Here is a 26,806-nt window from a genome sequence, read left to right as displayed (position 1 = left end):
CCAGCCCTACACCTGCCTTTCACATCAGTGACGACAACGCACTGACAGTAGAAGATAAAACCAGGCCAAAGTGAGATTAAAAGAAGGAACATGAGCCAAAGAACTTATTGATCCCTAATCCTCACTGTACTAACAAAGTAAAGCAGTAAGATTACAGATCTGGCCATCATTTTTTGCTCTTTAAAAGCAGAAAGGAAGAACCATAGAATGGTTCAGGTTGGAAGTGGCCCTTAAAGATCATCTTGTCCAAATCCCCTGCCATGGGCAGAGACACCTTCCACTAGACCAGGTTGCTCAGAGCCCTGTCCAACCTGACCTTGAATGTTTCCATAACTTGCCCACCTCTCTGGGCAACCAGAGTATAGGACTATACTGTCATATTTTATAACTCACAAAGCTTACCCTTGCCATATCAACAAGGAAGTTCTCAAATAACTTCCAAATATGGTTACTGGCATAGATTTCTTTCATTTCCACTTCAGTGTCCACGTAACAGTGGTTAACAAAATTAACATAGGCAATTTTCACCTGCAGGAACAGAAAGACCACAAACAATATGAAATGGAACAGTTGTTTTTTTATCATTAGCATGCTGTTCTGTATATGCAAAAATAATGAACAATAAAGATAATCCTTCAAGTACTAACAAACACTAAGAAGAATAATAAAGCATATGTTCAGTTCTGAAGATTTAAGGAGAAGCATGGCAACAAATGAATTCATGTACTTACTTGAAAGATCACATGAAGAAAAATGCAAACATTCTTACTCTAACAAATAAAGCTCCCAAATAACAAGCCAATAATAAATCTGATATTTAAATGATACTAAGACTACAAGGGTCTGGCTCCAAAGCCAGAAGCTGTCAAAATGCAGGACAACCTGTGCTTGCTGGTTAATTGCTGTGAGTTGATGCTTTGTGACAGGCTTGTCAAATACAAAAAAATAAAATAAAATAAAATGTTTTTAGCAGAGCTGGGACTGAAATCCCTATATTCCCACAATCCTAATGCAGTGCTTGCATTTGAGGTGGGTGTAAATAAAATCTAAATGGAGGAGAAAATTTGTGCAGGGCTGAGACTGCAGCCACAGCAGCAAAGGGCTTAACAGGAGGACTGTAGTCTCAACTCTTCTCCTGCATGACAAGACTGCATGTGCACACCATAAAAATGGATATCCAGTTCCTGAAATGTATAGATTAGGTATAAACATACACAAATACACTGAAATGTGTTGTCAAGGTCCAAGGAAAGGAGATAGTTGAGTATATTTAATACAATCAGGAGAAAACTCATGTCAGAGTTTCAGGTTTCATTTGGGCTTTTCTTAAATACCATCTCTTGAAATTAATGTCAGGAGGAACTTTTTAGCAAATCAAACATTTCTCTTTTTAAGAAATGAATCAGTTGATCACAAGGGGACTTTTTCATGGCACAGAAAGAAGGAGTTTTTATTCATGCAGGTCCCAGTTTTGTTGATACGAGCTGAATTTTTCAACCGGATAGCCTGTAGAAATCCATCTGACTGAGACATGGGGCCAGAGTAAGCTCCTTGCAAAGCCTGTGAAAAGCCTTCTTTTGCTCACATCAGGTTTGGTGCAAACAAACATTCCCCTTCTGATCAGTATAAGGTATCACAGTCCTACTGAAGCATGACCAATAGCAGCTGCAAAATTGCGACTCAATATGAAGTGAATAAAAAACATTTGCTGGACTGCAATTTAATGTAATAAAACAAAACTTCACCCAAAACTCCCACCAACTTCAGCATGGCCAGAACGTTACCAATTGCTTCCAACAAATTCAAGGTAGTGGCAAATTTTGGCTTGACGAACCAATCAGCTTAGGCTTCACAGCTACAGCCAGAAGTTATTTGAGCATTAAACTCTGAGAGTGGCTAGACAAACCCAGGAAAACAAAACAAGGTGTCTGCCCCAAAAAACTGACCATAAGAAAATAATGGCTGTCCTTTCTCAATTACCCACTCTAAGAAACACCATCTGCTCCCAGCTTGTTTTCTGAGCAAACAACCAACTTGTCAGTTTATTATAAACATCAAAACGTTTTCTGAGTTCCTGAAAATGAGAAGTCTGCTTCCTTATTCAGTGCATCTTACCTCAGGTATGCAGTCATCATGGGTCACTACTCTCACGATATCATCCAGTGGCAGGAGTGAATTGCACTTGATCTCTGTGTATACGTTCTTCCCCTCTGTACAAGCAGCCAGCAGTTCCACCAGAGTGACGTGGTACGCCAAGGACCCGCTCTCGTCTGCTCGATCTCTCTCTGAACACATCATCTGGAGTAGGACTGGAAATGATGCCCTGTCATTGTAGAATATCAGCACATCTTCACCACCATTTATCAGCTGAAAAAGATATTGCAAAGTTTTAAGCGCCCCACACCGCAGTGATTTTGGACTTAATGACTCGATGATTTTCCTAATTTCTTCTTCTGTTCTACCTTTCAGTGGGCAAACACCATCAAGTGAAAATAATAATAATAACAACAACAACAATAACAATACCCACAACACAAGAGCCTCTGATGTGGCTTATCAAATGCACATGTCAAAACAAAATCCAAGGCAAACTTCTGCTCTTCTCTACATAAGTGCAAATCTGGAATAACTCACCAGAGAGTTCACAGAAGGTGAATTTGAAGTTTAATTTCTGTGTAGCTCTGTGTTTACCTAAGGCAGTGTGCCATCCTTATTACTCCTACCATCTCCATGTTTGTTTCAAGTTCATTAATTACCTTCACCTCCTATTGTGAGGCCAGGATGCATTATTATCCCTGTTTTATGGATAGGGACATAAGGTGGAGAGAGATTCAATCTTCTGTGTTATCTCACACGAAAAGTGAGCGGCTCACCCAGAATTTTGCAAACTCCTTCTGTGCCCTTGCTCAACATCAGAAACAAAGGACAATTCTACCCAACTGATAGGAATTTGGCAGGTATGTCTAGACATTGTCAGTACCATGCCAGCATTTCCATTTAACAGAAAACTGGCATATGTGATAATTATTTGATTTTGCTGCAAGTGCATCGACCATCTCAAGAGGATCCAGAGTGGAGGTGGATGCTGGTAGCTCCATCTCAGCAGATCTGACAGAAATGTTTTGCTCTAACCCTGCTTTGAAGCCCCCCCATACACTGAATATACCTACTGAAAGCTCTGTGAGCTTGAGTGGAGCTGGACCAGGATGACAGTCCTGTCTTCTCTCCATCACTTTCTTTTTAAACATAATGCACTCTCAATGTGGGTGAAAATGAGCTCCTATAAACGCTTCCTTGTACAGAACACACCTTGGCAGCACAACAGCCATATGTATTTTGTGAATAAGGCACTTGACATATCCAAGTCTATACGTGACATGAAATCCTAGCTTACTGAATTCAAGGGTAGAAAGAAAGGTTGGTGGAGCTGTTGAGAAACGGGAAAGCAGCAAGAGCAGGAAATCCAAGTCTATACGTGACATGAAATCCTAGCTTACTGAATTCAAGGGTAGAAAGAAAGGTTGGTGGAGCTGTTGAGAAACGGGAAAGCAGCAAGAGCTGGAATGAAAGTTATCCTTGCAGAGGAACTGAAAAGTATGAAAAAATCCAGCAACATTTAAATACATTTTCCAGGTTTCAACATCTCAAATTCTGAATTTGTACGTTTTCTTATTGTGTTTTCCCTGTTTCTCGCTTATTTTTACTTGGAGAACTTGATTGAGTGAATTGGGAATTTAGTCTTTCCTGCAATTTCTCATTTATCTTTGGGTTTTTAAAATGTTTCTACTCACAACTTTTCAAAACAGACATTTTCTGGACAATTCACAGGACAAGAAAAAAGTTTTTAAAGGGAAAAATCCTTGGGAGGGAGGAATGAGACAGTTCAGTGACACTGACATCGTTAATTTCATTGCACTCAGTGGCAAAAAAAAACCCAAGGAAAATGTGAGTATTCAAAATATTAGAAAATTTACCTAACTTTTAAATACTGATGTCTGGAATACTATGCTTTAGGACATTTCACATACAAAATAATTTAAAAATCCACCCCAAGCCCTCTCTGAAGGTACATGCTCTGTCACTTTCTGTTAAGTTGTTCATCACATTCCTTTAGTTATTTTCCACTTGTGTACATTTTGCATAAAGGAGAAGGAAGAAAACTCCTTCCAAGTTCCCCTAGAGTTAACACTCCTATGTCAAATTCAGACCTAATCTGTATCAGTAGTGCTTGATATTTGATCATATCATGTCAAACTTATCCCTCATCCTTTCATGTACCTATCACTGATGAATGAGGAAGAAATACCAGGAGATACTGAACTTGTGAAACATGATGCTGCTTAGCTTGCTTCCTACATACTGACTGAGGAACCACAAACCAAAGCACACAATGTTGCATCAGCACAAGAAGAGCTTAGGGGGACAAGGTAATAATAAAAAATGTGAGAACAGAAGATGTCATCTCCTTTCCCTGGTTTATGCACTTTTAAATATGGTTTGAAGAAGGCATCCAAACATTGATCCAAGCAGAGAAAATTCATTTCCTTTTAAAGCAGAAAGGAAGAGAAATACCCAATGTTAGGCAAAGTTCTCACTGAACATCTTGAGCTTAGTGATGGAAAAACAAAACAAAACCAACCAAACAAAACCAATCCAGCAGCATTTTCTTCCACTGAAGTATATTTTCAATGAGTTAAGAACTCAGTGGAAGTTCAATGAAGATTGGTCAGTATCAGAGCAGCTGTTGATGCTCTGTCATCTATCACTCCAGAATACTATAGATAATAGAAAATTCTGCTTTTCCTTTCCAAGTAATGTTTTCACTGATTGGCACTGTTCTTCTGGGAATGTCAAAGCATGCTTGTAATGAGAAAAAGTGCCCTAGGGAACCCTTCAGGTCCGTAAACGTCATTACTAGCACTTTACAGACATGGGAACTAAGGATATGAGAACAAGTGAATAAGTCAGATTGGGAATGTTCAACCTATTTTATGAAAGTGCACTTTCACAATGGTGCTCCTTCATCTGTATGCACTTTCTAAGACATGTAAATATGATCAGTTTATCCCTTACTCCCAATAAAGAGGAATAAGCTACAATATACTTTCCGTGGGCAAAAGAAAACATAGGAGTAGTTGAGGCATGCTGTGCACTCATTATTTATCTTGTCTTGTGGTAAATTGTTTACATATCCCATCTGAAGGCACATAAAAAGTTACACCATTTGTTGAAGGTCACAAAGTATATCTCAGTTATCTCCTGAGAAACTGTCCTGACTCCAGGAAATGTTCAACCATTTGGCTACACTGTTCCCTTTGTATTGGATTGTTATTCAAGTGCCCTTCAAATTTCACTATTAGCATCCTTTTCTAACAAATCATAATTACTTACCTGTAATTTCCTACTTTTTTAAAAACAGATCATCATCTTTTCCTCTCTCATCAATATAAGAGTGTCCCCTCCCCCCAGAAAATTCCTGCAGGACTCATCATGTAAATGTCACATCTCAGTTCATTATGATCTTCATCATGCAGTCAGCTTGAAATGTAATATGACAGTTTATCTTTGTGCTATTATAGGTCAGTAACAAAGTATTTAAATTGATCAGAATCTAAGAATTTTGTTTGATGAGAATATAAAAACCTACAAGAAGCTCTGGTGGAAGGGAAAAAATTCTAAAAACACACAGATGCAAGAACAGCTTGAATGATGTAAATCAAAGGCTTGTAATTGATATTGCATGTTAAAACACCTGTCAGTCAAGTTGAAAAGGTTGAGGTAGATTCCATTAAAGGTTATCCATGTAGGCTGAAGCTTTATTTTCTTAATTAGAAGTTTTTCCTCTTTGTTGCCGTGGAACAAAATTTCAGCAGGGTTTAGTTTTGCTGATACTGCACTAAAGCTTATCTGTTTTCTTTGTGAAGATGTCTCTTCAAAAATACAAAATAATGCACTTTGTAAAGAAAAGAAAAATGTTCTTTGCACTTTGATCTTACCTAGACTTTTCACTGTATTCAACTTTAGCCACTGGTTAATGTCATCGAACTGTTAACATAATTACAGCTAAATGCACGAGTGTCAGCAAGTTGAAGACTTCATTTATCATGCACACTATATATCAAATGCTAATTGCAGAGAAGTCAATTAGGCATTTTCCTAGTAATTTGATTGGAATACAGATTTGTCCACAAACCACTCTGTGGAATTTACCAGCTTAGGCTCCAAGCCTAGCTAGTTTAAGCTAGAGTAGCTCTACTGATTCACAGAAGTGCTCTGGAACAAAAGAAACAAAGGCAGAACCTAGTACCTAGAATTGTTAGAATCACAGAATGGTTTGGGTTGGAAGGGACCTTAAAGATCATCTAGTTCCAACCCCCCTGCATGGACAGGGACACCTCCCACCAGCCCAGGTTGCTCAGAGCCCCACCCAACCTGGCCTTGAACACTTCCAGGGAGGGGGCATCAACAACTCCCCTGGGCAACCTGTGCCAGTGTCTCACCATCCTCACACTAAAGAATTTCTTCCTAACATCTAACCTAAATCTCCCTTCTTTCAGTTTTAATCCTTTACCCCTTGTTCTCTCACTACAAGTCCTTGTAAAAAGTCCCTCCACTGCTTTCCTGTTGGCTCCCTTCAGATACTGGAATATAGTTACATGGTTACCTGCTAAAAAAAATGCCTAGAACACTATTTAGACAAATCCATAGATATAAGAGCTTCATATATGACAAAACCATGCCACAATATGCCATGTTTGATGTGTAGATGAGATCCAAAATTACAGTATGGGAAAATGAAGGTTTATGTAACTCCAAGATTTCCATACTACATCATCTACAAATAGACATCGCTGTATCACCATGCTAACACTCATGTCTTCTTTCTAGTAGTTCTACAGATGGCCTTACAAAATTAGATTAAACCCCCAAATATGTCTGCTAAAATATTCATTATTTGTGATACTGTTTAAGCGATGATGCCACTATCTCCCATCGGTATCAAAAGCAGAAAAAGCAACCTCAAAAGAATGTGTTAAGAAGTTCAAAATCACACAAGTGATGAACATACAAACCCTTCACTTACCTCTGTCATTACCATGTCCTGGCATTTCTTCACGTATTTGCCATCTGCTTTCACAATGGTCTGCAGGAACCGCAGGTACTCTACGTGCCGGCCGTGGGTCTCGATGCAGTGTACGAAGTGCTGCACCACTCTTTCACTGATCTCATTGCACAGAAGGTAATTATTCATGAAGATATGCCGCATGGTTTCAGCTTCCAGGAGCTAAAGAGATTAAAATCAAAAAGGCCTTATAAGAAAAGCAGATTTGTTTTGAGATTGAAAGATTCGCAGGACTCTGGACTAGAGAAAGGCACGTCAGGAAAGGGAAATGGGAAAAGACTGATGTGAACCAGCCCAGATCATAGGGCCTGGCTTTCATTAATTGAGGGATTTCTCTACATTTTCTCATGAGTACAAAATGGTCCTAAAGTGGACATAAAAGTAACTTGTGCCCAGGTGGAAGGTATGCCCTACATACACTACACTACTAAAGCACTCTACACGGACTTCAGTATACAAGACAACAGAGACCACATTCATCCCCCTCATCGTCAAGCACTGACATTCAGGCAACCAGATCAGATGATTATCTACCTCTGGTTCCATCTATGGCTGACAGAGGCAAGCATTTCCAGTGGGCAAATCATTGCACTTGCAGGCACATCACTCTCTGAGGGAGCATCTCTTTCCACATTAACTACAGAAGGAGCCTCAGGCTCTGTCTCTATCCTTAGGGAGCTCAGAACAAGAGGAGCAGATCTGTAGCAAGAAAGGGATGCTGCTGAGGACCCAGCATCCAGACTTTATGCATTCCTAGGGCTTTTGCTTCAGACTTGCTATAGTTTGGTCCCTTGGTCTAAAGGCTCATGACTCAGGTGTGCTTCTAGAGTATACCATTCTGTTTAGTGTCATCTGAAAGGAATCCACACCAAGTCTGCACCACAATGTGAACAAAAGTGCAATAACTGGGATGATCAGAATCACAGAATCATCTTCAAAAGAACAGAATTACAAATGCAAGCAGGCTCTATACTTGGCACCTGAGTTGTCAGTGTTGGATAGGGTGGAATCTGGTTTCTAGTCCCCACTGTGGTCAGCTCAGCACCTTCCACTATCTTCACAAAAAAAGTGTAAATAAAAACTAACAGAACAAATGCTCCCTAATGTTCACAGGCCAGGGGTCTACAGTCTTAATATTCACACTGTCTCTAATAAAACATGTTTTGCTCAGTAGATCTGCCACTGAGCAAGGTATCATTCTATATGACTATATCTGCAATCATATATACAAAGGGACCGTGACAAAAAGGTTTACTGTAAAGACAATGATTGAATAAAAGATCCATTTTTACATTAGTTGAATCAAATGGAAGCATCATCGACAAAAATGTATGGGTCTGATTCTGCTGTCACACAAGCTTCACGACAGCAGAGTCACAGTGTCTTCTATCTTGACTTATAGTCCATCTGTGAGTTAGGGTAAGATTAGAGTCAAGCTAAACATGATGCCATGATGTGACGCGTATTCACAGATGCTTCCAGTAAACCAAACAGGTAATATTGTTTTCCACTTCTAAAATATCAACATTAAAAACAACAGCATACAGAGCTGACAAGGGAGAAATAAACAGGAGAGAAAAGAGACAACAATAAGGGACAAAAACAAGGAGATAAGAGAAGGCAGAGTGCATAATTTAATGAAACTATTTCTTTAGCACTGTCATTTTTCAGCAAGTCAAATCTCCTTCCAGTTATAATATTCTTAAAATGAAATACTTACCCCTGGAGTTAAGAACAAGTTAAGATTCTTGTGGAGGAGAACTTGATTCTGAGGATTTCCTCGACAGAAATTCTGAAGAAAAGTGTGGGCTAGATTCATAACTTCATTCATCTTCTCATCGCTCTGCAGAAAGATAAGACAAACACAATCAGCTGGGCGTACCTAAACATACTTGTTAAAACTAGTCAACATGAATTAAGCAAGGGACAAATCAACTCTCTCTTGAGCCTATAGGGCAGAAATTCTCCCTCTGACAAAAGCAACTGATCCAGTTGCCTTCAGAGTCCATTCATGGCTGTACTTTACTCTGAATTGACTTGACCATAGGGAGTCACAGGTAAGAGCACAAATTCAGATTTTCACATTCATGGTTATAATCTCCTAGTTTAAAAAAGTGCTGAGTGACTTGCTTTTCAAAATAAGCTTTCTGGCCTTTCTGGCCTTCACAGATTTTAAACTTTTGAAAAGCTCTAGCTTTTATATAGAAACAGATATATGTGTGCATGTGTGTGTACACCTACACAAATATATATGTTCATACACATACTCCCACACCAATATATGTCTACTTTCATCTCTATTTTATATTCCTCTCACATAGTATTCTAACTATGATTTGATGAACCACCTAAATGGACAAGCACTATTTTGCTGAAGACAGGTGAACCCAGTGTCTGTATCATAACATTGGTGTGTAGCCCAGAAAAGGTTTTATCTCCTCTCAGTGCTTTCTAAAAGATCTAGAAAAATGTGCTCTTTAAAAAGCTATCTAGATCACCTATTTCTATGTTCAGTGCCACTAAATCAGTACAAAATCACATTATCTTCTGAAAAGCTTGCAAGTGGAACTAGGTTAGACTAGGCATCTACAGAAAAAAATGAACTTTTTAAAGCTTTCTACATCAAATATTTCTATGCTTAGTGCGACTAAATGGGTACAAAATCACATTATCTTCTGAAAAGCTTGCAAGTGGAACTAGGTTAGACTAGGCATCTACAGAAAAAAAGAAATTATTTCAGACTTGATCCTTGAAAGTTTTATGTCCTTCTTAGGTATCTAGGGTAGCACTCACTGCAATATCCAACTGTGGAATTTAGATACCCTGCCAGGAGCTCTGTTAAATCAATACTTCTTACTGTGCAGTGACTGCAGATGATCTAAGGTTTACCTGTTTCAGGACTGGGATGATACTGCAGAGATATCTGAGTACCTGAGGCCATACACATGAAGTTCTTAATAAATCCTGTTCCATGCAGGCAGACATATTTAAACTTAGGCCTAAACACATTATTCTTAAGTTAGAAAATGGCATCATCGTTTCATGTTTGTGCCACACGTGACTGAATTAAGTTAAAAACCCATTCACATTGATTCTTGGGCCTCTTGAGACTTTTCCCTTTATTGAGTTCATATTCTTTACTACTAAAATTGTAAGAATAACCTTTTCATAGGGTATCTGCAGAAGATCCAAGACCACCAAGTGGGCGCCCATATTTTTCAGCAATCGCTGCTGTTGATTCCGACATTTTTTATTCTGAACACAAAGTTTGCTGAGTCGAATCAAAATCTAGAAATAAAGAAACAAATAAATAAGCATGCAAGCAAGCAAAAAAACCAGTCACGTCACAAAAAGCCCAACAAAATACATTTTTTTTTCAAAACAATTACTAAATCTACTTCTCAAACAAGTATGGCAAGCAAATTTCTTGCAGAAATACCAACCTCTTTAACAATATTGTAGTTATTGCTTTTATTGCTGTCTATCTGGGGTTTTTTGGTCCCATCTTGTATTGGACTCAAAATATTTGACTCCTGTAACAAAGAACACACAAGTGAAGATCTATTGCCATTTCCTCAACATGAACTAATTATATTTAATAGCAGTAAGTGAAGAAGATTACAGCAGCCCATAAGAAACAGATATAACACAGATAATAAAAAGACTAATTTATTCTTTATCCACTGGTCCAGTGAGTGAAAAAGATTCACATTCAAGTCCTTCCTTTGTTTCAATTTTCCAAGACAATTTGAGGTAATTACATCCTTATACTTTTGATCCTCCTAAAAAAGAATATGTCCCTAAATCACATGCTAGATGTTCCAAGGAATTTAGATACTATGAAAATAGGGACAGTAAGTGTATTTTGATAGCCACCACTTGTTCCAAAAATCTCTAATACAGCTGGAAAGATTACAAAGTCCATGTATGTGAACATTAAAAAGTCTGGAGAAACATCTTAAGACAATCTCTGTAGTTGAGATAAGTAGGTTGGAGTTCTGAGCAGTACAGGAACAAGCAGCACATGGAAATTAGAAATGTTCCTCCCATGAAGAGGGCACTTCTGTCCTTATCTCTGGATGTTGCAGGAAAGGATTTAAAAATAAATTAGAACCTTATGTTAAACTGCAACATCCAGTCATGACAGCATATGCTCTGGGCCTTGGCTCTTAGAAAGTCCCAGCCTGGTATGATAAATAACAGAAAGCAATTCAGCAAATAACTGCCACCACCCACACACCTTGCCATGCATATCTCAATCAAAACACAGAAGGACATCTACACAAATACTGCCACTTAGATAACTAGCAGTTTTGGGTTTTTTCCTGCTGTCAGCTATGGTGAGCCTCTCTTAACAGGAAACAAAAAGAACTGGAACAATGGGCTTTGGATACTGAAATTATTAAGCATGTAGAAAAACTGTAGTGGATCTCAAGAGTGCCTCACAGTATAACCATAAAGATGTAAACTAGTGTAATAGCATCAAAAAGAACCAAACAGGTGCATTTCTGAGTTTCACTGTGTTCTCAAACTTCCTACTCTTTTAGAGAATTATGCTAAAACACACACATGCACGCCAGTCTGAATGTTTATACTTCTTGAAACCTCACTCTGAACTTTCTTAAGCTGATGGTGAAGATAAGGGGCTCTATAAATCCCATCTGGTCTTAATTCCCAGTGGGGCAAGAACAGCTGCACTACTTGGCCATGGAATCTGTTTATAACAGCGTCAGCACCGCTGTTCAGCGTGGTCATGTTGATCTATACAACCATGCTGGATTTTATTTGTTTGGGTCTGTTAGTATGCATGCTGCCTCCTCTCCAGCTGCTTGAATCAATACTTTGGAAGATATTTCAGGCTCTTTGCTATAATTAACCACCCTCCTCTGTTCTGGGACTGTGGGTTAACCGAGATTAATTTACCTGTTACTTTTCTCAGCATTCTTCCTCAATCAAAGTAGTTTTATAATCCATGTGAACTATATGTCTTAGCTGGAAGTGCTGAATAGCATTAAACTGCTGAATCTATCCTTTCTCTTCTGAAAATAAAAATCTGTTTATTGAACCTGTAAGAGTATGCCAGGGATGTAGTTATCAAGAGATAATCACACCACTGGGATACCAGAGACACTCAGTTGCATATCTTGCCATGTCACGCCCCAGAATAGACATTCTCTGTCACACTCTTCCATAAGGAACAGGAGGTCATAGATATGGAACTGAGAAAGGTTCTTGTCTGAGTACCCCACCTTGAAGAAATGGTATTTTCTGAAAAAGACCACTTCCTCTATTCATAAATTTCTTGGGGTGTCACTCTGTGTCAGTCTTAGGACCCTTCCTTTCCAGGCCTCAGAGGAGGTCCAGATCCCAGCACTTAAGCTGAGCAGTTCCGTGCCACTTCAGTAGTCTCACATCTTGTCAGGACTTGCCATGCAAGTCAGTTTTGCTCTCCACAGGCAGCATTTATTTACCAGGGCAACAGGGGCCCTCTCTGAAGTTTAACTTCACACTCTCAACCCATATATGATGTTTCAGGAGATGTTTGTTTAAACATTCCCAGAACCAAAGCAAACTGCCACAGACCAGAAAAGGAAACCTGGCTAAATTTTCTCAATAAGTATCAAAGATGAGAAGCTCTATAAATGTCACTGCCCTGTACTGCCAGCTTCACCTGAGAGTCCTTGCAATAAGACTGTCTGTTTCTCCTCCTTAGACAGATCTGTGTTTCTGGTGCTACACCACTTGTGCATCCTCCAGTGGCAGCACAATAAAGATCGTACTTTACATAATCCACGATGATGTCTGTACAGACTCGTAACACCCTCACCTAGAAGTAACCACATGAATAGGCTTTATCCACTTTTCCCTTCTCAAGCAAGGCTCAGTTATGTAAGATCCATTTCAGCACTTCTTCCTAAGCCCATACAGTGTCTAATTCATGTCAGACCTAACTCTGAGCATTCTTTCCTATAAATCTGATCTCCAGTTCCTGCATAGATGTAAGATTTGTTGTTTTTCCTGTGGAGAACTCTGGATACTTTGCTTAGAACAACATGGCCATTTTTCTACAAATTCCATTTCTGGAGCCAAATGGCTGTGGAAAAAAAAAGTTACATCTCTAACACTGCCAGGTTAAGACAGAAAGGTGGACACAATTACCCCAAAAGACTCAGAAGTTCAAAAGCAAAAAAAAATATGTTTGACTTTTTAAAACTTTAATGTCAATCTTGCAATGTACTTCAGTGAGGACAGAAACTTGGGCTTAACATAAAACTATTCTGTGAGCACTTTAATGTTGTTTGGGAAAAATTAAGCACAGGCAAATGAAGCATATTCCCTAAAGACCTAGAGATTCATCCAGCTCAGTACTGAATACCCATAATCCATTCCAAGAAAATGTGGGATCTCACAGGGTTGTTTATCTTCCTTGAAGCCAGCCACCTGCTTCACACATTGTAGATTATGACCAGCATCTCACCTCTTACATCTGACTTAAGATCTCTAAGAGAGTATTCACTATCTGAAGTAGTTTTGCCAGGTAAAAACACTTCCTGACTATTAAAGAAAAATTTAACAGGGGAGAAAAATATTGGATAAGATTCTGAGCTATTGTAACCTGGCACATCTCTCATGGAATTACCACCAGATGATCTAAACAGTTGTGCAGGTTACATATTATTGTTTTGATACAATATTCCCTCAGATCTGCCAGAGATAATGTTATGCATCTACTGAAGCACTGCTAATCCATACAGACTGATGGAAACTCATGGGAGGGGGGAAAAAAAAAAAAAGGAAAATATCCCATTTATCCCATTTAGAGATGCTTCTGCTTCAAACATACTGTTTTGTCCCCTCTTCCTGGGGTTTCTTTGCTATCAGGGCTATTCGTAGGAATAAAAGGGAACTTACAATACTTTAAAATGTATAATAGCAAAAAGAACTTGTAAATATCCTGCTGTAACTCTGTATTCTGTTTCCCCCCACCTTTCCTGTTCATTAAATACATAAATTAACATTTTCTTTCCTACTAGAACTATGCTTGAGGACAGAAAGCAGGAAATCCCACAAACTTAAACTCAATGTCCAGATTCCTCCCCAGTTCTGACACCACTAAATTCAGCGAAGCTATAACAGAGAAAGAGTAGGACCTACACTGAGAATCTTCAGGATTCTCCCTTGAAGAGTTGAGTTTTCCCCCACATGAATACACGTAAAATCTGCTTTCCCATATGAAAGGCCAGCGGTTGGCAAACATCCTGTCTTCTAAATGGCTCCTACTCTTCCTTCAATACACTGGCTTCACAAAGCTGCATAACCTCCACTTGGCTTCCTACTAAGCTTCCCTTGGTGGCTTCCTTCCCCATTTACTTGCCACCAGCGAAGTCTCTACAACGGAAGAGAATAAGGAAAGTGCTGTGTCAGAAATCACAGCTGTTCGTCTCTCCTCAATCGCTGTGATGAAAATGGAAAAGTGGGAATAAATACTGCTGGAAAAGCCTGCTCTATCCACTGTTATGCCACAAACCTCAACCATAGCAACTGCTGCAACGCTTGGCAGTGTCTCAACAACTAATACTGGAGTTAGGTTACGTGAGGATCTCAGCTTTTACTGAAAAAAAATCTATTGTATTAAAAATATATATATATAAATGAGGTCTTTGTAGTTCCAGATTCAAGTTCTAAAGTTTCTCAAATCATAATTTATCCTGAGTGTGGGGTAGGGCAAGGGTAAAAAAAAATAGCCCAAAACATTAGTCCACCTGCAAAATCTCAATATACTTAGGTCAGTCTTATGTCTGGTGAAGAGTGGAATTAGATATGATGTTTAAAATTGCGTGTTTAGTTGTGCTCCTGTCCCCTAGTTGCAGGAACAGATAAAGTAGACTCCAACACAACTGCCAGCACATGATCCCTAGATCCTTGGCCACAGAGTGATGCCATACACTGTGGTTTGCTCACTAGCCTGAAAGGAAGGCAGCTCTGTGACATAAGAATGCAGCTACTGAAAGCAGCAGGAAAGAATAGTGAACACATTGATAGAAGAGTTTTTATTTCCTATTCTGTCTATTCCTAAAGGTCAGCCAGAATAATGTCAATTCTCACTGCTACTTTGATTAACCAGATCACAAATTTGCAGTTGTTCATTAAACTACCTATCAATATTGAAACTATTCTAATAGCAAAGGCTTTAAACTCACCTCTATTTGCTCTTCTCCACCTTTGGTTTGATTGTCACCCACCTCTCCACTCTCATAATTGCTGTTCTTCTCAACCCACAATTCCGATTTTTCTACAGTCAGACGTAGCTGATCAAGATCAGCCTTGATTTGCTTGTAGTTATCAACATCTTGATTAGACACCAGCAACTGAACCTGGAAATACAGAAAATTGTAAAACTATTACAGCAGTAGCACCAGCACTTACGCCTGGGTAATTTGCTGGACAGTTTCCATTCTAAGCCCCCCTTTTAATGTGCTTTATGTAACCTTCCCTATGAAATTGAAACATGGCACAGGCAGGCTTTTTAGCCTCCATTCATCAAAAGACTTCAACAGAGCCACAGATCATAGCTGCCCAAAAAGAGGACAGCTATAACATTCACAACATCCTCTTGCCTTCTTTCATATGCTGTGAAACATTTTCGGCATAAGCACCAATTTACCAGCTCTTGAGTTCTATGCAGAGTTAGTTCTGATGCACTGATTGTGATCCTCAGGCTACTAAAACAATACATTTAAATTATATTAAAGCAATACAGTTAGAGATAGCTTATGCCATCAGCACAGGACTTAAAAGGGAAAAAGAAAATATTATATGACAAGGAATCAGGATATCCAAAGAAAAGTCAGAATGGCCAGCAGCTTTAATGATCACTTACATCACCATAATCATATATTGAAAAATAACAGATTTTAACTGTTAGTCCAGCTTTGAAAAACCTGTTTGAATGTAGCTCACAAGCTGACTTTCAGGTTCATATAATTCCCAACATTGGAATGGCTGCTTCTTACAAAGATTAATCTCACTTTTTCTTTTCTTATACTGCTCAAAATATCTGTTGTTTCTGGTTTTTTCCCCCCACTGTTATTTGTAGTTCTTAATTTATCATGATCTACACATTTGCTTTCTTTGTAATGATCTTTGCTCTACCAAGATTATTAATGAAGGTAATATCCCCAAAAACTAAAAACAATCTTTACAGTAAATAAAAAAGCACTACTAAGAAAACACACTTATGTAAAAGATTAGGTTGCATGGCAGACAAGAACACTGATAGGGACATTCTTTTTAAAAAAAACCAATCACTACATGAAGGCAAATATTAACTATTTTGTAGTATAAAGGTTTCATCATATTTTCTCTTCTCTTGGTAAAATCTTGTTATTTTACAAAATTTATGAATGCTGCTTCCCCACAGACATCCATATTCCATGTTCTCAGTCTTTTTTTGTTTATTTGACAATTAGCCTTCTCCATCCCTTACAAAAACATGGTAAGCTTGCCAGTCCTTGCTTACCTGGGAATAACAGCTATTTATGCAACTAAGCAGCATGACCTAACTTTCAACAATCTGGTAGGAGGCAATTATGTTACACTGCAAAAATATTAAACAAAAGCTTTCCAGGTCCTTATCATTCATCTGTTTCTAAACAAGAGAAACCTCCACATCTTACATAACGATGAGACAACACGGTACCAAACTCCTGAAATAAGCATTACATGGTCTTATCAACATATGTTATATAGAGTTACATAACAGAGATGTCTCTATCATCCAGCCCCATGACATCAGATCTCCCCATCCTAATCCATTGACACATGGAGCCTGCACATGCACCGTTATCAAGCAGAAAGAATAAAAGCTCAAAACAAGGCCTGGTTCAATCACTCTCTTCCTGTTATTTGGGCATCTTTGTGTCACGCAGCGGAGCACAATGCAAAGACACCTGAATTAGAACTAGTAACACCACATGAGTAAGAAGAGAGCTTCATACCCAGCCTGAGTAGCCCTGAAGAGAGGCAAGTGATCTTGCTGACTGCAAGTCTTCTTGCTGACCACTGCTTGCAGAACAAGAGCTACTAATTCTGCCTCTGAGGGACCACATCTTGCTGTGAGATGCGTGTGTCCCAGCTGTCACCACAGACCTACGTTTTCCCTAATGGACACAATGTCAAAATAACTACTTCTGGGTGAACAACTATAACATACACTGGCACACATGGTCAACTCTAACAACAAAAGAGAAAAATCTCTGCTGAATCTGGACCTCTAAGAAGTAACACCATGATGCTAGAGACAGCAAATCAGGCAAGCAAAGCAGCCTTTGGAAAGACTGCCCCCGCAGTCAGTTTCCTGGGGCAACACTATGCCCACCCATACCTGTTTAAATGCTTGCAGGACTTCTGCTCTCTGGCTGAAGTGCTTAAATAGCAGGTGCAGAGCACCTGAGAGCAAAGGAGGGTAGTCATGCATGATGAGGTGAATAAGGACCCGTAAAAAAGTTCTGCCCCCTTCATCATCAAGCTGAACTGCATTCTTCTCCTTTCTGCAAGAGAAATGGGGAAAAAAAGGACAAAATAAAATAAGATAGAAAAGAAAAAAAAGCTTTTGACATCAATATGCGTGTACACACACACAGTCTTCATTTGACAGAGCTCCTAAAACCAAACCAAATAAATTGCAGGATGGAAAATATAAACATAACATTAACATATTTGATAAGCACTTCAATCCTACAGTTATATGCTGTTGCAGCAATCTTGCAGCAGAATGGACTCTACAGAATGAAAGCAAAATGTATGAAAAGTATCAAATACTGTGTATAAAATCCATGCGGCAAAAACATTCAGTTATGTTTTGGATAAGTCATCCCCAATCCAAATTAATTGAAGCAAACAGCATTGCATCAAGAGATTAATTTGGCCCTTTTTATTTTCACTCCTTCCCTTTTCAGCTGTTATTACAATTTCATTTAAGAAAAAATGAGCTCAAAAATAGTAAAAATTGCCAAAAGCATCATATTTCTGGAATGGTATTTATAGTCTGGAATGGCAGAAAGCAGATTTACACTTAACATATCAAAGCAGAAATAACATTTCCAAGAAACCATTCAGTTTCTGTTCATTTTAAAGATGCAGATGCCAAGGGCTGTGTGTTGTCTTATCTTATGGGAGTTCAGGGAGAGGACTGGAGGCATTGCTTGTGCTCATAAAGATTGAGAATGCATAAGGGACTGAGAGAGGAAAGATCAGAGTGCCCACATTGGAGATCCTTCTCCCTAGCTCCAAGAAAAACTTCAAAGTCTATGGCCTTCTCAAAATGGAATTCATTTTTACTGGTATAATTTTAACTATACCCCTAAAACGAAATCAATATAGGGATATTTTCTGTGCTTTTTCTGTTCTTGTTGTTCACAGCACAGTTGAAATTGCGTCCAAAACTCTGCAAGCATAGCTTCCTCTGGTGGTCCAGAAGATCATGGCAAGTGGTCCACAGTTGATTTGAGGAATCTTATGAACGAGATTACTGTTGATATAATTTTCTAAATAAGTTCAAGCACAAGGTGCACTGACAACAGGTCATGTGGTCTATGAGAAATACTAAGGATCAACAGTAATCTACTGGTTCAAGAAATTTAGGGCTACAGCCATAAGGTACACCAGAAGAAGGTATTATTTTAAAGCACCCAAGTGCAGCATTATAACATAAATAAATAAATAGTGTTTTACCTAGTACATCTGTACACCCATCTCCAGCTGCCTTGGGAACATGACAAAAACTTTCTACCAACTCTATTACAATTAAGAGTGGTCATTTCCAATCCCATGGACATCCATACCAGCAAAGTTGTTTGTTATTTTGCAATCCAGGTCTTTTCTGGCACTTTTCTGTCTATGTATAGGTTATGTAACAAGATGCAGCCAAAGGAAAAGGAAGGGGTATGAAATAAGCACAGAATAAACTGAGATTATCCATGAGAAGTATCAAGATAAACAGATATATATAGAGAGAGACGTAAAACTTCAGATAATATACCTGCCAGCAAACATAGTTTCAGCCTGAGCTGCAATTTCATCTATGTCAGGAACGATTGCTGAGAGGAAAAGAGGAAAAATAAATAAATTAATTAATTTGAAAAAAGCCAGAAATCATTATTTTATCTGCACAGCAAAATGGAATTCAGTTCCTCCTTGAAATGATCACGTATGTTATCACATTAAGGTCTAATGACACATTACACTAGGTAAAATTTGATGTCTGCAAGAGGTGAATGTGATATAGGAATGAAGTAGCTTTCCAGGGAGCATTCCCAGGCACACAGAAGGGCTCAAGAGGCTGACTGATGTCTGTGTGACCACCTGCAAGGATGGGGGAATTGCTTTCCGTGGAGGTGCTGTATAACAGAGGGGAGGCTAAGGAGTACTCAAGCCTTAAGTAGTAAGGGATATTGAAGCTATTCTAAAGCAAAATCATGGTGTGCTAAAGAGCTTGGTTTGTGATAAATACTCTAAAGTTCATGTATCTGCTTAGTAGGGGTTGGCTCAACTAGCAAAAAAGGTGAAAGTTACATATTCTGTATCACCTGTGGATCACTGGTGGTGGTTTGTAGAGCTCCTAGCACCACGGGGCTCAGGTTCATCAGTATAACTTGTTAGAAGGGGGCAGACCAGCAAAAATGTTATTTTAATGGGATTTCTTAAAATTCTCATTTTTTCACAAGCTTTTCTACATTAAGCAGCATGCATCTTTCTGCTGCAGTTGAGTTCATTGTATGCAGTATAGTCTACACAGAATTATTTTACACTGTAATACAACAGCAACATTTACCTGAGGCAACCCCTGGTGTGTCAGGCGGAGATGCTGTAGAGCAATCAACATTTTCATTGTTTTCCCCAAACTCTCTCTTATAGATAGACAGCATGTAGGATATTCTATAGTCCAGTCTAACACTGAGAATAAACTACAAGAAAAAAAGTTTTAAATAAGACTTTTCTTCTGCCATTTAGTAACAGTTAACATTTTTCTGTGATGGAATGTACAGGGATACCTGCTTATTTTAAGTAAATTATTGTTAATAAGTATGTCCACTACAAAAAAAAATAAATCTATTACATTCATTAGTTTTTATTGTTTTCTTTGTTCACTCCAACCATCCTGAGACATACTGAACTCTACCAATTGCTGAATACTACAAAGCTGTCTGGACTTGTTCGGGGGCTCCAGGATGCTGCCTTGTCCTCATTGCCTGCAAGCCAGATCAGTATATTCAAACCCATGGTGAAACCAGTTACTTCAGATTCCAGCTGGACTTCTGGTGTCTCGTGAAGATAAAAAGCAGAATGGGGTTGAGAGTAAAAACAACAGGCTCAAACCTCACTCTCTCAGATGCTGGTCAGCCAAGGGCAGCGGTGCTGCAGTAACTCCAGGCTCCCACGGAGTGAAGCACAAGTCTGCTGGTGTCTTTTGTTACATTGCTAATTATCAGCTGAGGATGTGAGGAGCAAAGAGCATGTCCTTCCTGAGCCCCTCCTAGTGTTGCCAACACGTAGCAAAAAAAAGTTTGGGTTTGGAACCTACCACTGTAATGGTAGCAGAGATCCCTCCTCTCCCTCACTCAGCACTCTGCTTTTTTCTAATTGTTGGTGCCTTTTGTTCCTCAGCTGTGAGAACGGAAACTCATCGAGGAAAAATCCTAATTCATAGGCGGAAGTGCTGAATTTATATTGGAATAATAAGGAGAATAACTAGGCTGGAAACATTAGTACTTATTTAAGGACATACACATCCCACATTTCAACAGCTGACTGCCCATCAACTGAGTTTCAGTGCTTCCCACACTTGTGCTCCTTGCCCACAGGAAATGCAAGCATACAAGGAAACAGGTTTAAGATAATTTAACATATTTTACAATCAGCAGGGATGAAAGTACATATGTTGAGCTACCAAGACTCAGCTGACAGATGATGACTTAGCCAATGGTGACAACCTGTTTTTTTGATCTTTAACTCATGTTAAACAGGCTTCCCAGACCCAGAATACTGTTAAGAGGATTTGTCTAGGGCTATACCATCTAAGAGCAAATAAAATGCCACTTAAAAAAACAAGATTTTAAAAAAATCTTTAAAAAATAAGAATAATAATTTTTAAAAAGGCATGTTTATTTTGGTTCCATGATCAAGTTACCCTGTAATTGTTCAAGCAAGATTTTTAAAAGTAAAAATTTCCCAAGTCCATGCATAGTCAGCTAAGCCTATCAGGCCTTCTGTTTAATTTTGGCTGAACGGAAACTCTGAAGTAAAAAATGCCATTACTTAAGGGAATAAGAGGATATATTGAGAATTAAATTATTATAAACAGAAGTATTTTTTATAATGGTTTTATTCACCATTGTACTAGCTACGCATGATAATTCAATAAATCTAAAATATTCTTACTTGTCTTTTTAGGGTAATAGCACAGTAATGAAAGGCAATGTGACATAAATTAATCCTCCTTCACTGCATATTAAACGAAACTGAATTATTTTGCATTTCTTGTGAACTAAGATCATATTTATGCACATTTACTGTGATTCATTCAACATATGACAACTTGCTGATTTGCAGTAGTTTGACCATGTGACTAAACAAAAACTAACAAACCACAGATTAAGTAACAAATTAAGATTAAATGCTCTCCAATCCCAGGTGCTCTTGCTCTGGAGGTGCTGTGAAAAAGGAAGAATGAGACAAAATATGATTCTCTTGCCTGTGAGCAGCCAGGGAATGCACAGGACAAGGTTGGTGTCCTGAAAACATCCTCCCAGGCATCATAAAGTAGAGCAAAGCAGTATGGAGAGAAAGTCAAAAGACAAATGAAAATTAGAAGTAATACACATGAATAATGTTATTTAGGTGATATAACTTCATAACACTCAGTCCCTCACCATAGGCCTTAAAATAAAGGAGCCCTGGAACCTTAATATGCATCATTAAGGATATAGCAACAATTGATAAATCAGCTTACAAGTAATTAAGGTAATCTAAATAATTTATAAGCAGTCAGAACAAATTTAATCCTTCAGAAGTGACAATGGTACTAACAGATCCACCTGGATTTCTAGAAAACACTGAAACATTCCTTCAGGGTTTAGGCACTGCAGAAGCTGGGATGTGATATAGAGAACAAATGTGTGCCACTTCACTTAGTAATAGCACAATGTGAAAGATGCATCTCAGGAGGCATGCTAGTGTCATATAGCCCAACAGTTCAGCTGAGAGAAAATCACAGCAGCCCACAGACTATTCTTAATCTCACAGCTGAAATCTGAAACAGACTTCAAAAGTGTGTGGCCCTGCATCACTTCAGCAGGTCTAGGTCCAGTTCTACCCTTCATCAAACTACTTGAACAGATGAGTCAAATACTAAAGTCAAGTAAGCTACCCCAGTGCAAGATGAGTGTCAATGAGCCTGGAAATAGACACAAAGGCTTCAGAAAACATTAGTGAGGCAGATTAAAGGACAAGTTCTGCCCTTTCTCAGTAATAGTGACAGAGTTTCTGCAGCATCTACATCCTTCAAAAGTGAAGTAGGTGTAACAGAGTGAGGACAACTGTACAGTTTTTCACACAGGGGAGTATTCTTCCTCATATCAAAGTGTTCTTTTTACAATTAACTGCCCAGTGAATAGTAAGAATGTAGGTAATAGAAACTGCCACTATGTGAATACATAAAGATCTATGAAATGCTTGCTGTGCTATATTCCACTGGTCATTATTACCTGCAAAATCTCAATGATTTTCAATTTGGTGTCCATTACAATCACATCTTCACTGTCTGAGGTGCTGGCTTGCTTGCCTGGGTGAATGCTTGGCTGTACATCAGGGGCACTGATGGGAAATATAGATCCTCTGCTCAGTACCATTTGAGTCATCATCTCTCCTACACCATGGATGGTCCTCATAACATTGTTTCCTATGCATTAAACACAAACATGTATATATTTTCCATTAGTAAAGCTTGCTTGCAAAGCTATATATCACAGATACACCCACATTATCAAACCCCTTTACAGTCTTCACAGGCATATTGAAAAACAAGTCCTCAAGTCCTCAGCAGAAGGAATTCTTTCAAATTACCCAATAGTTTAGGGACACATTTTCTACACTGATTTTCCATGAGTTCATTTGTTACAGGTCAACAGATGGGAAAGATGCCAAAAGATTTCCATGGTTCTATTAGGACGTTAAAGAAATAATAAAAAGTAGAACCAAAAAAAAGCTTAGTAGTTCACCTAATCCACTCCTTTGTCTGAAGGAATATTATGTACCATCTAAGACCATTTCAGAGAGAGGTTTAACTTTCTTCTAAGGAATTTAAGCATTGCATATCCCACATTATACAGCATCCCTAGGCAAGCAATCCCAGTACTTGGCCATCTTTATTGTTAGGAAACTTTTATTGGTATTTCATTTCTATCATCTACTGCTGCAATTTATGACCTTACTTTGTAGACACATGGGAGGAATTAAATTTCCAAGCCTACTCCCACTGATGTCTTCACCATGATGACTGGACATAATATATGTGCTTGAAGGCAAGGTTGCTTTTGGCACTGCAGAAGCTGGAAGGAGACTAAGTATTTTGTATGTCACACTCAGAGAGTAAAGATTTGAGGCTGTACAGGCCTGATCAACATCTCCATGTGGCCCAAATGACAGGCAACAAAGCAAACTGACACAACTAGCCACCCATTCCCATTCAAAAAAGTCCCAAGAGAACATCAGGACCCAAAGGGTGTCCTGCAGGTCAAACTAGTATCTGTAATCACAATGCCCTTCCTAAGTAGTACCTGGGGGGAAAAATTATTTTATACTAACATGGCAAAAAGAATTTATCCAGTCTAGTTGCAATGGTATCAATCACTGATGCCAGTTCAAAAAAATCTACCATGAAATACCATCTGTTCCCATAGATTGTAGTGCACTTTCTTTATCATGAATTTTGGTATGAGAAGCATCTCAGTGAATCAATGACTACCTTCTTCCAAAGGTGCAGAGAAGAAAGAATGAGAGTATCATGCTACCTACCTACATGAATTAGTTTCCTTCCTTGCAAAGCACAGACCTGAAAGAATGGAGGAAAGGAAGGGAATGATATAATATCTCTTCGCAGAAAGTGTCAAGACCTAGACTACTCCAAAGGCAAACAAAAGAATGGAGGAAATGTAGCTTTGCTGAGGTAAGCCTGAACAGTTCTTGTATGTCTTTTAGTACACTTTAATCACCATGCAACTGGAAAGTTTTACTCACACCAAAGAGACTGACTTCCCAGCTAATCTGCTGTAAAAGGCCAAAGCTGTATTTTATTTTGTTAGCAATATCCTCCTCTTATGCCCTTCTTTCTTCAATCCACAGAGCTCAAGCACTGCATGCAAGGAAAAAGGACACCTTCACCCCTGACTTTAAAGGGAAAACACACAAAGAATTTGCTTTTTCAAAGTGAATGATGAAGATTAGTGTCATGTTTGAGGTCCCATTCAGCATCCAGTCTGGTGTGAAATCACACTGAATTGGGTCTTTTGAAAATAATACTTCCAAGTCCCTATAAAGGAGGGAAAAAATGTATTTCTAACTTTGCATGATGTTAGAAAAAAACCCTAGAAGTCAAACTAAGGGCTAGATCCTCACATTAAGCAGGCACAGAAATTTCTCTTAACTGCTTACACCAGCATAAAGCAAATAAAATCATTACAAATACCCCCCTTGCTGCAAAATGAAAAAGGTGTCTTTTCCTTTCAAATCAAACAAAACAGCTGGGAAATAACATAGTATGAATATCTCTCTCCCCCTCCCCACCCCCTTTTTCTCAATCTGCTAAACATTTATTTACATTGACCATCACTCAGTTCACCCACATACAGCTAGATTATTTAGTGAAGGACCTTCAACCCTCAAAGTAGCTTCAGTTAAGCTGACATTTTGCATAATCTTATCTTCAAACCATGAAATAAATTACCTCATTTGCCAACTGATACAGAAAGGGACAACTCTCCACTAGACACTTCTACAGCACTGACTCCATTGAGACAACTGTGCGTGGATCAGCAGATGGTGCTCGTTCAGCACCATGAAAAAATCTCAGGGAGCTGGCAGCTCTGCTCATGGTGCTCTGTTTTTTGTGAGGAAACTGTGTATATGTAGGGGAGGTCAAGTGCATGAGTCACACAATTTGTAACACATGCTAGTTGGTCTATCTCATAACTTCCTTGTGCTCAGCCATCAGAGGTCATCTCATTAGTAAGGGCAAATCAAGAGTGAGGAAAAAAAAAAATGCACTATGAGATAAAGAGAACTCATTCAAACATATTACAAACATCTCATTTCAGGTCATAGTCCTGCACTTCACTTTTAACTGTGTTTTGATGCTTTGTATTTGAATTTGTTTAACGTTACTTTTTAAATAAAAACATTTGATGTTTTATAAGTGCATTTGTTTAACATCACTGTTAAAAACTGGTTTTTAATGTTTTTTTAGTTATGTTTGTTTAACATTACTTTTAGAAAGTATCTCACATTTTATTGAATTGTCTTTATCTTATCATGAGATAACCAGAAACAGTTGCAGAGCAAGGTGGACACCTCTGATGGCCAGGCACAATGAAGGTGTGAGATTAAACCAGAGGACCAAGGAACACCAGTGGTAAAAGGTGGTACAAACCAGTAAGCAGTAGCTATGAAGCTGCTTCCCAACAGCATTCACTGTGGACAAAGGATAAACCCTCTGTCCACAACATTTCTTTACTATTGACATGTATGCAACTGATATACACAGCTAGAATCAGGAAAGCAAAGGAGAATTAAGATGGTACTTATCACTGTCATTTCAAATTAAGAGAATCATAGGATATTGGATTGGAAGGGACCTCAAGGATCATCTGGTCCAACCTTTCTTTGCAAAAGCACAGTATAGACAAGATGGCCCAGCATTCAGTCCAGCTGAGTCTTAAAAGTGTCCAATGTTGGGGAAATTTATTTCATAATGCGTAGGAAAGGATTTTAGTTAAAGTCTACTTAATACAGTTTAGTATTTACAGCTGAAATAGGTAGTGACTCAATACTGCATTTCTGTCAGTAACAGCAGTGAGACAAGATGTCATGAGTAAACCCATATTGGAAAACTTTTTAACTAACTGCCTGATGCTATTATTTTCAATAAACTAAGAACAGACCTGAAGAGAACATTCCAGAGTGAAAATAATACAGCAACTGGAGCAATTCAGCATTCTTTTCAATTCAGCATATCAGGAAAGATATTTTAATTACTATGTTTTGCAGGGTGCTGATGAAATGCAACCATCTCTTAGGAACAGACAGCAGTCAACAACCAGCACATTCATGCATGGCAGTGAACTAGCTGACTGCATCTCAACAATGGGAGGAACAACTCTATTCTTCAAAAAAAAGCCATCAGGATCATTCATGTAAATAAAGAGCAGGCAGTAGCTTCTTTTCCAGAAGATCCCCCAGTAATAAGCACTCATGGTGCTCAGTGTTATCTGCCCAGCCTTGAAGTCTAGACCATGTTAAGCATGGATATAAATCTGTCATTCACAAACATCAGGAGGCCACAGCAGTCTTGCTACTAAGTTGTTTCTTCTTGCTATGCTTTTGTGTTCTTTTGGCTTTAATACAGTTATC

General features: G+C 38.6%; 1 protein-coding gene across 1 annotated transcript in view; it reads right to left on the bottom strand.

Moving 5' to 3' along the window:
• Positions 1–26,806, bottom strand: part of ITPR2 (inositol 1,4,5-trisphosphate receptor, type 2) — a gene marked incomplete at its 3' end in the record, with an annotated part of 198,589 nt that overhangs the window by 69,867 nt on the left and 101,916 nt on the right. The window contains exons 22-32 of the mRNA XM_010004160.1: positions 22,888–23,081; positions 19,956–20,088; positions 19,164–19,221; positions 17,508–17,673; positions 15,325–15,498; positions 10,567–10,656; positions 10,286–10,411; positions 8,844–8,966; positions 7,085–7,285; positions 2,116–2,367; positions 403–528 (exon numbers count right to left, since the gene is read on the bottom strand). Coding sequence (XP_010002462.1) covers positions 403–528; positions 2,116–2,367; positions 7,085–7,285; positions 8,844–8,966; positions 10,286–10,411; positions 10,567–10,656; positions 15,325–15,498; positions 17,508–17,673; positions 19,164–19,221; positions 19,956–20,088; positions 22,888–23,081 — 1,643 coding nt within the window. The remainder of the gene's footprint in view (positions 1–402; positions 529–2,115; positions 2,368–7,084; positions 7,286–8,843; positions 8,967–10,285; positions 10,412–10,566; positions 10,657–15,324; positions 15,499–17,507; positions 17,674–19,163; positions 19,222–19,955; positions 20,089–22,887; positions 23,082–26,806) is intronic.

This window comes from Chaetura pelagica, unplaced genomic scaffold, assembly GCF_000747805.2.
Source record: "Chaetura pelagica isolate M959 unplaced genomic scaffold, ChaPel_1.0 scaffold198, whole genome shotgun sequence".
Lineage (NCBI taxonomy): Eukaryota > Metazoa > Chordata > Aves > Apodiformes > Apodidae > Chaetura > Chaetura pelagica.
Note: the sequence above shows the minus strand (reverse complement) of the source record. Positions and strands in the feature narration are given on the sequence as shown.